The sequence below is a fragment of the Poromitra crassiceps genome (assembly GCF_964638095.1).
Source record: "Poromitra crassiceps genome assembly, chromosome: 5".
Classification (NCBI taxonomy): Eukaryota; Metazoa; Chordata; class Actinopteri; order Beryciformes; family Melamphaidae; genus Poromitra; species Poromitra crassiceps.
Window position 1 is genome coordinate 32509488 of NC_139642.1, and position 17059 is coordinate 32526546.

General features: G+C 44.8%; 1 protein-coding gene across 1 annotated transcript; it reads left to right on the forward strand.

The window, feature by feature from the left end:
• LOC310776433 (uncharacterized protein) lies at nucleotides 1-16519 on the forward strand (the record flags this gene model as incomplete). The annotated part of the gene is made up of 11 exons (XM_083636624.1): nucleotides 1-22; nucleotides 1325-1405; nucleotides 1634-1657; nucleotides 1739-1865; nucleotides 3243-3452; nucleotides 12590-12635; nucleotides 14021-14112; nucleotides 14958-15068; nucleotides 15240-15343; nucleotides 15635-15807; nucleotides 16172-16519. The coding sequence occupies 11 exons, from the start codon at nucleotides 1-3 to the stop codon at nucleotides 16385-16387; spliced, it is 1206 nt and encodes a 401-aa protein (XP_083492750.1). The 3' UTR covers nucleotides 16388-16519.
• Between the last annotated feature and the right edge of the window lie 540 nt (nucleotides 16520-17059).

The window sequence follows — 17059 nt, forward strand, 5'->3', positions numbered from 1 at the left end:
ATGGCCTCTAAGTCTGCAGCATGTACCAAATGCTAACTCTTAGACCACTGTACCACAGAGACTTCTTGGTGGCATTCATGCTGCTTTGCATTAGTTAATTCTCTATGTGCAACCTTGCTCTCCCATACATGATTGTCCCCCCTGTCTAAACACCTCTCCTCACCTCCACTTGTGTCTGTACAAAAATGCCCCCCCCCTGCAGTATTGCATTTCCACCACCATGTGTAGTTTCTCCCATGGAGGCTTATGTTTAACTGTAAAAACAGGTGTGAGATAGATAGATAGATAAATAAATAAATAAATAAAGGCAAGGCAAGGCAACTTTATTTCATGCCAAAGGCAATTCAAAGTGCTTTACAGAAATAGAAGAGATAAAACAATACAACAATGGAACACATGAAATTACATCAGAAAAAAAATTACAATCACAGTAAAAAGTGACAATAAAAAAGAATTGAAGTTGAAGAATACAACATGAATCTCCTGGTAATTCAACATATTAGCAAGATACACCTGGGTGTATATTGTAACGAATCGGGTCAGCTCTCTCTCCTGGCTTGACTGACTTCCGCCACGCGGCCGCTGGTCCCATACACACCCCTCCCCCTAGGAACACACCCCTCCCCCCTAGGAACACACCCACACATATCAGGTCCTAGCTAAACACAGAAACACCACATTACACGTAATTACCTGGATCGCTACATATCCCCCACTCAACTTTAATGTCGCGCCCACGCGACACCCACAACCCACACATATCCCCCTGTACCAAAACACACCAACATTTTTCCCCAACAAATTCCCACAACATTTCAATTAACATTCCCAAACAACAGTCTTTTCTTTTCCCGCACCCCCATCATAATGTCTAGTTTTGCATTAGGTACTCCATAATGTCTAGTTTTCCATTAGGTACTCCATAATGTCTAGTTTCCCATTAGGCACTCCATAATGTCTAGTTTTCCATTATTTCCTTTCTATTTCCCACATTCATTTAACACAATAACACCCACATCTTTTTACACCCATTTCCATTCAACACAACCCCAACATTTACATTCCCTCTTTCCCAGCTTCTGTCCCACCTGAAGCACTCTTTTCGGTCCCCCCTTTTGTTTGTCCCAGTAGCCAAATGCACGAACACGGCGGAGTGTCTCTTCCGCAGGGGGCCGGCGTCCGGCCGTCACCCCCGCGAGCACCGGACCGACATCCGCGTCCTCCGCCTGCCCGCGTCTCCACTCGCGCCCGTCGACCTTCCAGATGGCCCTGACGTCGTCCTCCCGGTCTTGCACTCGCTCGTTTTTCCACCCCCCTTCCCCAGGGGGCGGCGCGCTGAGGGCAGCAGAGCGAACACCACCGGCATCCATCTTCCCCTCGGCCCTCCGCAGTGCAGCCGTGGGGGGTGTGTAGCGGTTAGGCTGGGCCGGTTCCCCCGGCGGTAACCCCCCTCGCTCACCCAGAGACACGAGCGTCGCTCTCTCGACTGCAACAACGCTGCAGATGATGTCCCTCTCTTCCCTCTGGCTGTTCCCCTGGAGCACCGTTCTCCTGTCCGTAACAACGCTCTTTTCTCCCCGGCCGCTCACACTCTCCCCAGCCTGCGTCTCACCTCCGGCCTCCACACTCTCAGTGCAGTCCCTGGCTAAGTGCTCCGGTGAACGACAAGTCCAGCAGAGTCTCACCTGCCCGCCGCCTGCACGTCTCTCTTCTCCCGCTGTCCCCCGATCTCCGACAGCCTCTGGACACTCCCCGGCCAGGTGTCCCATCTTTCCACATAACCAGCAGGCTCCCGGTCTTTCCCAGTACCGTCGCGTCGCGTACCTGGTGTTTCCCCCGGGACCGCTGCGACACCACCTCGCTCGGTGCCCAGGCTCTTTGCATGTCCAACACAGTCTCTCTTGCGGCTCCTCCGGCCGTTCTCCACGCTGCGCCACCACCGCGCTCAGCAAATCCACATGCTGTGTGACATCTCGTAGCACCCTCATCAGCTCCTCTGCCCAGGCAGGCGTAGCTTCCAACAGCCGTCCGACCTCTTTCAACACCCGGGCTTCCATGCCCACCAGCATCGAGCCGAACGTCAGTATAAGGGGAGCCAGTATAAGCTCCTTCTCCCCGTTCAGCAATGGCCATTCTCCGTCGCGCACCATCGCACGTGGTCTTAGCAGCTAGCAGTTAGCAGTTAGCACCCCTGGTAGCTAACTTACTACCGCTAGGTCGGGAGACCAAAAGCCGCACCACACACAGTCTCTTTTGCCGTTCCTTCTCTCACCCTCTCCCTTCTCGGCCGTCGCAGAGGGTTATCGATCCCACTCCTAGACACCAGTGTAACGAATCGGGTATTCGTCCAAGGAACCGGAGACTTGAAGTTGGTACAAGGCTTTTATTCTGTGGCTACACAACAGCTCCTAGCGGTAGCTTAGCCGCTAGCTCTACACACACGTCTGGTCAGCTCTCTCTCCTGGCTTGACTGACTTCCACCACGCGGCCGCTGGTCCCATACACACCCCTCCCCCTAGGAACACACCCACACATATCAGTTCCTAGCTAAACACAGAAACACCACATTACACGTAATTACCTGGATCGCTACAATATTCTAACAAAGCTTGTTTGCTGGTCGGACAAAACTGCCTCCCCACCAAGCCCCGCCCCCGCAGCAGACATGTGCAGACTCGAGTTTGCCAATGAGTTTGCTTCAAGAAAGTCAAGACAGGCAGATTCAATGGTGGAGTGCATGCGCCCCCTAGTGGATGCATGCATGGGGGGGCACGCATGTACAGGGGGGTTGATTTGCGCGTAACACCGGCCAGTGGCTTTTGAAAACACGTCTTCCAGACTAGGGGGTTTCTAACTCCCACGGGTCCACTATTAGTAGTAGTAGTAGTAGTAATAATAATAATAATAATAATAATAATACAACATGAGATTTATATAGCACTTTTCTAGAACAGTTAAGCTGCATAGAGCTGCTTTGTGCTGTTAATGCAGAACGAAGAGGAAAGGACAAAATGTGCATCATGCAATTGATGTTCTGATTACTTCCTATGTGACAGCTAAATGTTAGCCAAAGAGCATAAAATAGAAGCATATTTAGGCTACTGTTCTCACACAGAATACCACACCTCTGCATCTCATCCGGGTAATTCCTACATTTCTGACAGTACTGGAAGGCAGCATACCGACCATACCTCCCTCCATGCACCTGTTGCGGTTGCGGCTTGCGCTCTCTTCGACCGCAGGATGGCGCGCTTTCCCCTGGTAAGTGAGGAGGAGGAGGAGGAGGATGGAACCAGCCTTGCCCTGTGCTGTGGGCCGGGGGAACTTGAAGCTGTGCAGCCTGCATCATTTGTGTTCAAATGTGTCGCTGTGGACCGATGTTTGGAGGAATTGGACGGCGGAACAACACACACAGTACCCGGGCCCGGACGTCCTCCCCATGCAGACCGCAGGTAAGCTGCCAGACGGTGAAGCAGCCTTTGTTCAGGTTGCGTGGCATTTCTGTCACAAACAGAAACGCGTTGCCGGTGGAAATGCATGAATGCCATCCGCATTCCTTGATGTCGGGAAAGTTGACTGGATAGGTGGCCATCACATCATAACGTTGTGCCACTGTCACGGTCATAAGAGAGCTGAGAGCATAACGTTCGGTCTACTTTCCATTCATAGCAAAGCGCAGGTGGATTGGAGAGGCGCTTTAGTGTTGTTACAGCCAATTAGCGTTAATGCTATAATAATGGGCGCGTGCCGTCACCTCGCATGGCAGGCTTGCATTTCATGGTATTTCCCTAACGAAAAGAACGTAAAAAACAACAACAACAAAAACGGTAGCCCAAGGGATCACCGCAAGACTACCGCAAAAGTAACGTTATAAAGTAACGTTTGTCCATGTGTAAGTAATATCATATCGGCAATACGTTATTATATAGCCTAAGCCTACATAACCAGATAATTCAAGTTCAAGGGGGAAAAATACGGAGTCACTGTGTGAAGCCATCAAAGTTAGCAGACCACAGAGACTCGATAGCCTAGCATGCATTGTGTTTTTGTCTGGGGTTGGTTGGGTGCAAAACATTTTTGGGGAGCATGCATATTAGCTATTGCACTGCACCTGCTTCACTTAGCTACATTCTCTCTCTCTCTCTCTCTCTCTCTCTCTCTCTCTCTCTCTCTCTCTCTCTATTTTTCTCTCTATATTTTTTTTGCCCCCCCCCCCCCCCCCTCTCTCGGTTTAAATACAGTGGAATGTGTTTCAGGACTTGCACGGTAAGTTCAGTCGCATAACTCACACCGATGCTATGCATTCATTCAAGTCGGAGTCTACTGTTAAGTACTGTCTACGTTTGATAGGATTTCAGTCAGGACTCAGGAGAGAGAGGGGGGTGGATCGTCAAGGTCAGAGAGTTCTCAGAGAGAGAGAGAGAGAGAGAGAGAGAGAGAGATGTCTAAATATGAATAGCATATTATTTGAATGGAGTAGTTGTGTTATTGAATGTTGTATTATAGCTGAATATATTTTACTGATAACACATTGATTGATAACACATTGATTTTATTTTGTGTGATTACTAGCATAGTATTGTTGTATTTCATTCAAGACCACTCTCGTCATAGATTTAACCATGTATTGCATAAATGGAAATACAGTTATGTTTGCCGTGGAAGGCTCCACTCTTTACAGAAGATGCTCCTCCCTGAACCGGCCCAGCAGCAGCAAGCTACGCCCAACAGGGAGTGCAGCAAAATCCACCCATGGGGATACAAGATTCCAGATAAATTTAAAGCCATAGTGAGTAAGAGAGGGGGCCTAAGCAAGACATGGAATACATGTTCACTTTTTGAGCCATGCAGACTCTTGAGCTAGAATACATGTTTAGCCTTTGAGACATGCGGACTCTGAGCTAGAAAGGTGGAGGCTGGGGTGGTGGAGGTAAAGCAATTGCCAGCAGCAGCAGTGTAAGCAGCATAGGCGGAGCAAAGATCAGAGTGAGAGAGGAGGCCATATTTAAACGGACGGCCTTATTGTGAGAATGGCTGTGATTGGTGAATGAACAATGATCCAATCAGCTGGTTACAGCTAGGGCGTAGTGTATGAGTTCCGTGTCTCAAATGAACTAACGCAAGGCTTCATTATTAGCTTTTAGCTCGTATTGCTGTATTATCTAGAAATCTGATAATAATGGGTTTATTAGTGTGCATGTAAATTAATGCGCTGGTTGTACACTTCTCCCTAGGAGAGCCCGGATGAACATAGGATATGATAGGACCAAGATTACTGCAGATAGAGTGCTTAATAAAACCTTTGGTAACTTTTGAACTCAATTAATTTATTCATAAACAGTTTGTTGTAGAATGGAATTTTACCACTCCTCATCCGCTATATAATAATTATATATTATATAAACCAAATTGAATGAAAACCAAGAGTCCATGAAGTGTCTTATAAAAGTATATTTAAAGCCATAACATTCTCCTCTAAACTGCATTAGAGGAGGACTGAATCTCAATGTAAATACATAATTGATTTGTCATACAGAGTCCGAAATATTCAGTGGCGATGTCACAATTCGACATACGCTTTATACTGTAAGGCAGGAAAAGAGGGGGGAGAGGAATGGGATGATCTCTTGTAAATGTGTGTGCGTCGGTGCAGTCTAACTGGGAGGCTGTTATCAGCAAGCGTTCCTGTCTCATGGTCATTGTCATGCTGAGTTTCTGAAGGCCAGTATAGTAGAGGAGAAATCAAATCTGCTCCTTGATGTATACCTGTCCATATGCATTTAGGAGTAATAACTCATACCATTAATTATGCGTATGCAATTATAGCTTATTGATTATGAAATGCCAATCAATGGAACTTCAATTTTCCAACTCAATTAAATTATTCATAAACAGTTGGAATATTGTTATTGTGTAGCTGAAAACCTATTTGACAGTAACAAGCGTTGGACCGATTGATGACTTGATATATATAAATTGTAGGCCTATATCAGCTGTGAAAGGAGCATAAACCCTGTTTCACAACTAAAATGTCAGTAAAGTGGGTTCATGTAGGTGTTTTTGTTTTGTTGTTGATGTTGTTGTGTAAATAACTTGACATATAGATAATTTAGTTCTTATATGGCATGACCCATCCACCATCACACAGATTTACATAGTTTTTTACATGATATAAAAACAACACAAAGACAGACATGTAGGTGTTATGAGCCCTGAATATTTCACTGTGGGCTGATTGTTGATTAGGCCTACTCTAACCTGAGGGTCACAATCTATTGTTTTTTTTGTGTATGAAATACTGAATCATTTGAAGCCTCTTGGTTTCCTCTACTCATTATTCAAATGACACAACCTGAAGATGGACCATCACCCTCTGGCTGAGCTGTCCACCTCTCTGCATGCAGCCTCTGACAGGGTTCATGATGAGCCAACAAGGTTGAGAGCTTAGGGAAACAGGAAATGTAAGTGTGATCAGGAGGAGGCGCGTCAAAGAAGAATTTCTAAACTTAGAAACGAATGAAGCATGCATGGTGCCAGAGGGAGAGAGCACCTCACTATCAGGAATGCAGCCGTAATATTTTGTGCACAGAGTTGACTTCTTCACTTCTGGCTCGTACACCAGAACGTGCTTCCCTTCGGCTCTCAGTGCTACAGTAAGCTGGGTTTGGACTGCAGCAGGCAGCGGGGAGTCATGAAGAATGAAGAATGGTTAGAGAACGTGTGTGTGTGTGTGTGTGTGTGTGTGTGTGTGTGTGTGTGTGTGTGTGTGTGTGTGTGTGTGTGTGTGTGTGTGTGTGTGTGTGTGTGTGTGTGTGTGTGTGTGTGTGTGTGTGTGTGTGTGTCTGTTGGCTGAGTGTGGTGCTAATGCACTGTTCCACCAGCACTTTCCCCTCCATCATGGAGATCTTCTCAGCAACTCTCTGTCACAGGACAGCAGATCCAAGCTGAAGAGAAAGAGAAACCCCTCACACAGTTTAGGTCAAAGATATGCATGCAGACAGACAGACAGACAGACAGACAGACAGACAGACAGACAGACAGACACACTGTGTGTGTGTGTGTGTGTGTGTGTGTGTGTGTGTGTGTGTGTGTGTGCCGTGATTGTAGCGCAGCATTTGGCAGACTGAGATTGTGTGTGTGTGTATTCCGCCTCTCATCCACAGCGCCTCTCAGAGAGAGAGAGAGAGAGACAGGACAGATATTCACTCTGTCCTGTCTCTTTCCTCTCACTCGGGTTCCGTTTTCCCCCTCTGTCGCTCTCAGTCTGTCTCTCTTTATCTCTGTGTCTCTCTCAACAGTGTTTTACATAAGATGTCCTCTACAGCTCCTGTCATCATTCCCAATCACTGCTCCACAGCTGCATAACTGCAGGTCTCTCTCTCTCTCTCTCTCTCTCACGCACACACACACACACACACACACACACACACACACACACACACACACACACACACACACACACACACACACACCCCTATACCTTCGTTCATGTTAAACCTCATGGATATCTTTCAGGAAGTCTTCTTATTGACTCCTCTGCAGCAGCATGGGCATAATTCTAAGCAAGACTTCATGAAATATAAACTATCCAAGAGAGAGGCTGATGGCCCAGTTAGAGGGAATAACCCGCACATGAACAACAAACCTTCCCTTTAATCCTACCATTAAGGGGGCCTTTACACGAGGACAGTTTCTGAAAGAAACGACACAATAGCGTTTCCTTCACACCTTTTCCTTCACACCTTCTCCCTGTTTACATGAGCGCTGTTGAATTTTTAAAACGCCGTAATGTACATGCCAGGTCGCTAGGTGGCAGTGTGATCACCTTATTCTTTGCCCATACAAGGACGCTTACTGCATGACGTAATTTCGCTTTAAACGCGGAAGTAGAGTACACTTTCCGCAGTCATTTAGACTTGCCAAAAAGCTTTTTTCAAGCTAAAAAAAAAAACCAAACTGTTAAAGTTTTAATATTTGTCGGGTGAGAATGTAACATATACTGTATGTGACCAGTTTATCAGAATAACGCCTATTGGAAATCTTTAGCGAGCAGCGAGGACCGGGAGCGCTGACTGTGATCTGTCACCCTACTGCTACTGGCAGTGAGAAAACACTGTCGACGTGCTTTTGTAACTAACGTTAAATGCCGACCGGGTACAGCCATCGGCTCCTCGCAGCAGTAACGTTCTGAACATGTAACTGAAGTTGGCCGCAGTGTAGCTTAATTCTGAATGTTGCCAAACTTCATTCATACTGACGTTTTATTTGGTTGTCAACGCGCGCACGGCTATGGCGTAATCGCGTGTGTCGCCTGTGCAGGCACGTCAGAGTTTCTGAAATGTGCCGTTCCAAAGCATTCCAAAGTGATTACATGGAGCGCTCAGCGGGAAGCGTATCAAACAATTCCACTCTGGAGGGTGGTTTTAAAATGTGTCGTTTCCTAAACGCGAATTCGCCGTCGCCGTCTAAAAGGGAGGCACTAACGATAAAATAATTCCCCGTTTCCATAGGAAACCGTCCTCGTGTAAAGTGCCCCTAAGACTCCCTTTAGGATGTGACAGGAAGATGTTTGAGGTGTTTTTTTGACGCGGCACAGTAGGAACACCTTTCTTCGGTATAACAAAGTGTTTTTTTGGGTCATTTTGAGACAAGGAGCAGGACTGGGACACTTGACAGGTTTTTAGAGTGGACCAGGTGCTGCCTTTTGGACATCCGTAGGAACGACAGATGGAATGTCCGCCCAGTCACTAAAATAGTTTCCTAATATTGACAACAGCCAAGTGCTTACGCATGGTAATCTCCCACTGCATCTGTGCACGTAGCGCAACTTATTTTCGTCGGTACATTGTGTTCATGTGTGCTCAGCACTAGCAGGGGGCAGCAGGTCTGTGTCTATGAAGTCTCTAAACAAAGCAAAGAGGGTTGTTTTGAGCCTGCAAAGCACAATACACAAAGGATGTCAGGATCCCCCTCGAACTTGAGAGCCAGCCAGCATCATGTGCCATGGAGTGTGCCTGTGTGCCATGGAGTTTGTACACAGCAAATTTAAAATGAGTATTGCAATATATCGCAATATGTATTGTATCGCAATGTATTGTGATACAATCGTATCGTGACCCATGTATCGTGATATGTATCGTATCGTGAGGTCCTTGCCAATACCCAGTCCTACTCATCATCACTTCGTCACTTTTGTTAACCACAGACCTTATTTGATGCATTTAATTGAAATCCCCATTCTAAAACCCCATTCACTTTTCCCCCGATGAACCCAAGCGCTATTCTGGACTTATTTCTCTGGTGCTCTATGAGTGACATTTTTAAACACTAGTGTTTCTCAGTTCCATTATGATCAAGAATGAACAAAGCGCACACTGATTTGCTAGGCAATATGAATGTTATTACTGTCGTTATACAGTAGGATTTAGATTTAAACAAAAGAGCAGTTATTTGAGTCAAATACACAAACCCAATCGTTCCTATTCATAGCTTTTTCATAGGGGCGTTACGTGCTGCCGGGAACGCCCACCTGGCGGTCAAAAAACTTGTTCATTCCACTGCCACCCGAGTCGACTAGTTTCTCACGCTGTGTTTGTTCAGCCGTTTGTACACACGTCTTTGCGGCCAACATTTCATCAAAGGTAAGCTCAAGTAACGTTACAATAATGATTAAAATACCCCGTTAACGTTACTTGAGCTTACCTTTGATGAAATGTTGGCCGCAAAAACGTGTGTACTTTGATGGTAGAAAAAAAGCCATTTGCCCTCCCCAGCGACTGAACCACGTCTAATCGCACAAATCCACAACCTCCTCCTGTCTGAGTTTTCTTTCTCCGACGGGATTCTGTAAAAGCACAAGCCAGGCGTGTCTCCTCGTCGGTTAGTGCAACCGATAGCACAACAGGTATCCGGCATTTTGGCTGAACAAACACAGCGTGAGAAACTAGTCGAGGCGGCCAGCGGAATGAACAAGTTTTTTTTTGACGGGTGGGCGTTCCCGGCAGCACGTAACGCCCCTTGAAAGCTATGAATAGGAGTAAGTGTAATTCATACAGAGGGAGTTCTCACTGTTGAATGGTAGCCAGTTTTGGTTGGGACAGTTGTGAAGGGGCATAATAATGATCTAATAATAATAATAATTACGTGCATAAATAAAGAGAGAGGCCGAAAGAAGCGATTGAAAGTTTATGACAGAGAGAGAGAGAGATGGGAGAAATATGTATCCCACCTAGGGATGCAGCGGTATACCGTTTGAAAGTATACCGCGGTTTGAAAAAGTCACGGTATCAAAACCACTAAGATTTGCCATCATACCTTCCCCACGGTATCAGCTGTTTCCCCAAAACAAAGTGCCCAGGTCACTTGCAGAGTGCAGCTTACGTGGCCCCTCCCCCTGGCTGCATGCCTACCTAGACTAGAGCACAGTAGAGAGGAGCTGTCTCTAGCTGTGTTTATATGGAACTACATTTATATCATAATTCGAGAGCTCAATCAAACATAACCACGAGCGTATTATATTGTTTCACACGCGCAAATACATACTCACACTCGCGCAATCTGACATCCCGCGCACACAAACACTGCACGAGCGAGGACAGAAAAGCATAGAGCGTATTTTGCTGAGCTCTGCGCGCGCAGACCCTCTCTCTCTCTCTCTCTCTCTCTCTCTCTCTCTCCGCCCCCGTGGTCAAGTTCTACGCGCTCGCATTGGAATAAACTCCAACACGAGCGCGTAGACTGCTGTTGCCCCCCCCCCTGGTTGTTTTCTACGAGCTCGCCTTGGACTTTTGACAATTGTGGGCGGAAACCAAGGCAGGCCTCTGGCCCTCTAATGATTGGCCACTTTCAACGCCGACCCACCCCCTTAAAAAAAAAAAAAAAAACTTTATTGTACCAAGGAGCCTTACACTGGTAGCAAGAATACTTTGGCTATTAGGCTACCAGTTTAATCTAAATTTTCACAATCACAAACATGCCAGGGGGATTAATGGTTGATAATAATGACGACAAAAATAAAGAAAATTTATTTGTTAGTTCTCTTCTAAATAAACACGGCCCTTCTAACTTGATGACAGCTTCCGCCACATGCAGGAGGTGGCGGTAATGCACCATAAGTTGTTTGCCAACCGCCATAAAACACTAGAAGAAGAAGAAGAAGAAGAAGAAGAAGAAGAAGGAAGCTTCCTCAGAAAGGAAACGGTTTCCAGATTGGCAGCTTGCTATTTTCATTTTTTAGGCTATTTCAAAAACACACACAGACTGAACAATGGCGGCGACACCTGAAGATTTACATGTAGGTTAAGTGATAATAACGTCACTGATGGCATTGTCTAACAACCCGGTTTACTTTACTCTGAAATTTGGTTGGTGGCTAACAGCGCTAATGTAGCTAACGTAACGCTAGTTCGTTAGCTACTAGCGTTAACTATTCTAACACTAGCTTGATAGACAGTTTTAGGCTCAACGTTTTACAGTGCAGCAGTATCCCAGTAGTTTTTCCCGTAATCCTGCTGGCAAACACAGAAAACATAACGTTAAAGTGGTCCCCAAACGTTTCGTGGCAGCATCCCCCCATGTTATGGGTCCACAGCCATGAATATGTGTTGAATATCTTCAATGAATTATGCTTGTTCTTTTAGATTATTTAGTATCTTATCTGTCTTTTATCTAACTACCTTCTATTGATGTAAAGTATTTTGAGCTGCATATTGTGTATGAAAGATGCTACAATTGAGGGTTGTTATTCAATATACAGTCTTAATAAGTCTTAATTTAATGTTGTTTGTTGTCAACAGAGCATTCTCAGACATGAGATTCTTTCGAGACTGATCACAAAATTGGAGTTGGCGCTTTCAAGAACACCTATTGACTTGGAATTCCTCCAATTCACATGTCGGCAACAGCTGTTCCTCTGTGAAGCACTGTCAAGGCATGTAAATGTTCCAGCCGAAATTGTACAGACCTTACAAGAGTTCCTCAGGCTGGTGATGGACCACATTGAATGTAATGATGCTACCAGCAACACTGTTGAAACTGTAGCTGGAGAGAGGGGGCGCCCCAGGTACAACATAGAGACGGAGAGACTGGTTGAGCTTTTGGAGATAAATCTGTCTGTGGACTGCATCTCAAAATTGCTGTGCATTTCAGCCAGTACAGTCAATAGACGGATGAAGGAGCTTGGTCTCTCCGCCAGACAGAGCTACAGCAATGCCACAGACGAGCAATTGGATGATGCAGTCCAACAAATAAAAAACGAAATGCCGACAGCAGGCTATCGGATCGTCAAAGGGAGGCTGAAGTCCATGGGAATGCACGTCCAGTGGAGAAGAGTGACAGCATCAATGCACAGAGTAGACTCGCTTGGGATTCTTTCCAGACTGACTGCACTGAGCTGCATTGTGCGGAGAACATACTCTGTCAGGGGGCCGCTTTCGCTGTGGCATGTGGACACTAACCACAAACTGATCAGGTCAGTATTGTACATATTATTAAAACAAAAAGTTTAATATTATGATGCAGACACTAACATGTCTTGAATAAAAATCCAGGTGTAAAGTAGTAATGTAGTTCTTTATTATGTGCCCACCAGGTACAACATTGTCCTTTTTGGTGCAGTGGATGGCTACTCCAGGAAGGTATGATTTCATTCCACCTGGAAATTTCATGAGTTGGCGTTCTTTGTGTCAAATTGGCTATAGGGTGTAATCAATCCAAATAATTCAATGTTCCATGCAGATGGTTGATGACAAATAAAAGGAAACACTGGAAGGCTTAAGGATGTTTGACCGCCAGGTTTAGCTGTAAAATGCATTCAGTTTCCATCTGTTGACATGGGAGAAAACGTTTTGAATTATTATTCAGATTTATCACCCTAATGCCCCACTACTGCATGGTAGGAAGTGAGTGACCCTTCTGACAGCACAGTGTCTCAGTGGTTAGCAGTAGCACTGTTGCCTCACAGCAAGAAGGTCCCGGGTTCGAACCCTGGTCTGTCCCAGGTCCTTTCTGTGTGGAGTTTACATGTTCTCCCCGTGTCCATGTGGATTTCCTCCGGGTGCTCCGGTTTCCTCCCACCATCAAAGACATGTATGTTAGGGTTAATACTCCTGTCGGTGCTCCTGACCAAGGCATTGGCAATCGAACTGGAGTTGGTCACACGGTGGCTGCACACTGCTCCTAGTTGTAGGAAGGTTCCTAGTAGAGGATGGGTCAAATGCAGAGGATGCATTTCCACATGGGGATAAAGAAAGGATAATTTAACTTTTCTAGCATGCAGGGTTGCCACGGGTCCTTGAAATCATGGAAATGTAGTCAATTTGTTATTAGTTATTTTGACACACGTTAGTAAATAGGTTTGACACAGCACAGTTGAGAAGTGTTTACACATTCAAGCGCCTCGCTCTCAGTGTAGTTGTTGTCTGAGCTACTGTAAAGCCTGCTAGTTCTCATTCTCAAAATTCTCAGTGTTGTAATTAGCCTTGATCTGTGTCTCAAACTATATCATGTTGAGTCTGTGCATTTGAGGGATTTGGGCCAGGAAAGTCCTTGATGTTTAAGAAGGTGTGGAAACGTTAATGACTCATTAATGCAGTGGTTCCCAAACTGGGGTAACCGTACCCCTAGGGGCATGTGGAGGTACTACATGAGAGAAAGGATAAAATGGGGGAATGTAAGAATAAATCTTGAAAATAAACGAAATGTTCAAATCAATGTGCTAAGGAGGCAGTAATTGCAACTATTTCACTCCCTTTCTTATTTTGTAATGTTATAATCTTTGAAAGGTGGGTTATCATACATTCAGTCATTGCATCATATGCTCTAGTTTTCTCTTGCATTTTTCTAAGCAAATTGAGCTCAGGAAAAGGGGGTACTTGGATTCAGAAATCAGGAAAAGAGGGCACTGAAGCCTTTTTTAGAAACCACTGCATTAAGGCGACTAGAATTTCAGTCAAATTCCATGATATTTGTACTGACCAGTGTAATCCAATTGGACATTTAATCTAATGTTCTCATAACACAGGTGATGTGCTTGGAGGCTGCCACAAATAATCGTGCATCAACAGCATTTGCTGCCTTCAAGAGAGCCACAGAGATGCATGGCATACCCTCAAGGTAAATTTGTACAAGCTGCAATGTGCAGACACAAACATGATGGATGTTTTGTCGGATTTATCAGAAAGAACTTAAACTCCACAAATGTAAAAGTCTTTACCTGACCTTCCACAGGCATGGGGGTGAGTCTAATGACTAAATTTAAATTTTTGGGGTGAATTTGTCCTTTAAAGGATGGCTTTACCAGTAATCAACCCACTTTGTATCATTAATAATCTCGGTAATATAAGCACACGGACAGTGTTTACCTTCTCTCTCTGTTTTCCTCACGGAGATCTCCCATTTCCTCTGGCAAAGCGCTCCATTCCGACACGTTTTACATCACGTGTCAAAACGGAGCTGCAGAAGTTCTGCTGGAGAGGCAGAATCTATTCCGAGGGTGGCTGTTATTGTTTATTTTTTAAGTATGCGGAGAATCACATGGAGAGCCTTAACAAGCTTTAATGACTTGCAGCTGGTGGGGGCGTAGTTTCTGCAGGCAGCAGCAGGAGCATTTTTCTCTGTGAGGTAAACCGAGAGAGAAGATAAAACACTGCCCATGTGCTTATACGTATATCCAATATATATGATCCAAAGTGGGTTGATTACCAGTAAGGCCATCCTTTAAGCATAGACTCGGGGTTTATAATTTGAAATGTTTAGTCACATGGTTCCTTATATGCTCCCAGTCTGTGCGCTAGCCGTCCATTACATTACCTGCCTGTACAAAGCTCTAGTGGTCAGAGTATATACGCTGGGATGTATAGCTATATACACACTGACAGAATGTAGCACTTGAGTTCTGTGTATTGTACAGTGCTACACTGACATATTTTAACACTCTTGTCCATCTGTGTGCACTACAGGGTCAGAGGTGATCAGGGAGTAGAGAATCTGGACATTGCGCGCTACATGTTCACCATCCGTGGAACTGATCGAGGAAGTTTCATGTCAGGAAAGAGCGTCCATAATCAAAGGTTGTGTGTGTGTGTGTGTGTGTGTGTGTGTGTGTGTGTGTGTGCTCACATTTACCAAGGTAATAAAGAGGTCTATAGTTTGTAAAATGACATGCTAACATTTAGTCATGTTACTAAGTCCTTGACATTTCAGTTAAGAGGTTGAAATAATATTAATTTCTATATCCCTAGGATTGAACGTTTGTGGAGGGACGTCAGGGCATGTGTGATATCCAAATATTACACCGAACTCCACAGTCTAGAGATGGATCACCTCCTTGATGTGTCCTCCAGGGGTAAGGGTTAGTCTCATGACTTCGGGCAGAAAACAATGAGAGCACTGGCCCTCTTATGATTGGTCAATTTCAACATGATAACGTCTGGGCCACTTCAATGAACATTAATGGAATAATGGCTGGTCGTGTATAATTTTAAATAACTTACAAAATGGCTCAAAAGGTTTAAAAATCCTGAAAAATAACATTGAATGACGAGGATTTACAAAAGGCAATTCAATGTTTAATTGTGTGGTATGCTTTCGAAGCTCACCTGTGAACAGTGACTTACTCCTACCCTGTCCTTTGCAGAAGATCTTTTCACAGTCCACCTGACATTCCTTCCCAAACTGAAGGCAGACCTGGAGGCTTTTGTGGAGGGGTGGAACAACCACCCACTCAGGACCGAAGGGAATAAGACGCCTGAGCAGATTTGGCATGTAGGCATGATGCTTCGACCCATTGACCAGCCTGAAGATCTTGAGGTTTTTTTTTTATCCTTATTTAATCCCTGTGCAGTAACTTGTAAATGCAAAAAAGAAGCTATTCATGTAGCATTGAAGTGGCCCAGTTTGTAGGTCATGGCTGACCATTTTGGGGCCCGCAGGCAAAGTTTGACTCACGCTCCGTTTGTTTAGGCCCGCCATGGATGTGAGCCTTCCCCCAAGAAATAATAAATAAAATCTGATCGATAATATGTGTGTGTGTGTGTGTGTGTGTATATATATATATATATATATATATATATAATATTCAGCTAATGCTGAAAGGCAAGACTTTTGGCAAGAACAGATGCTCTAAATATGAAATGACTAAAGGTGGTATTTTACTGTCTTGTTCAACTGTCAGGATATTCAAGAGCCGGACATTGACTGGGATGTTGCATCTGACCATGGAGAAGCTGTGGATGGTGTCCTCGTGGTCCCTGAATTTGACTGTCCTTTGAACGAGCACCAGCTAGCAGAGGTTCAGTTGCTGATAGAGGAACACGGAGACACTGACACTAGTAACCTTTACCTCATATGCCGTGAATATCTGGAAGCTGCTTTGTCAGATCTTCGATGATTGGTTAAAGACCCCCTGTGATACTCAACCCGAGGCTCTAGAGCAGGGATACTCAACCTGCTTTACTCGGGGGCCACTTCTGCAAAATGACAGGGGGCCAGGGGCCAGTTAATAAATCAACAATAATTTTTTTTGTAATTCCTACACTGTTCACATAATTTGGATGTAAATACCCTCAAATAAAAGCTGAAAGTCTGCATTTCAAGCAATCTTGGTTGTTTCATTTCAAATCCATTGTGGTGTACAGCTAAAATTATGAGAATTGCATCAATGTCCAAATATTTATGGACATGACTGTGTGTATATATATATACGTACGTACGTACGTATTTTTTTCCTCCTAGGCCTAGGGCATGTATTTTTTTCCCCATTACATTTTGAAACACTCAGGAACTTGGAGAACAAATGTGTCCCATTGAAACTGCAACTTTTGAGCCCAGTGCCATTCCAATATAAAATCATGCAGTCTATTATGTTGGGGTTCCATTCGGGACTCCTGAAGCTATTTTACATGATATAGTATCATCTCATGTTTGGCATATGGAACAATCATAAATTGCTGATTTTATAAAGTTTTTTGTCTTTGTGGGTGTCATTTTGGTACAATACCCAACAACACCACTAGGTGGCAGCAGGACTTGGGTCAGAACCAGAAATTGTATTAATGTATTA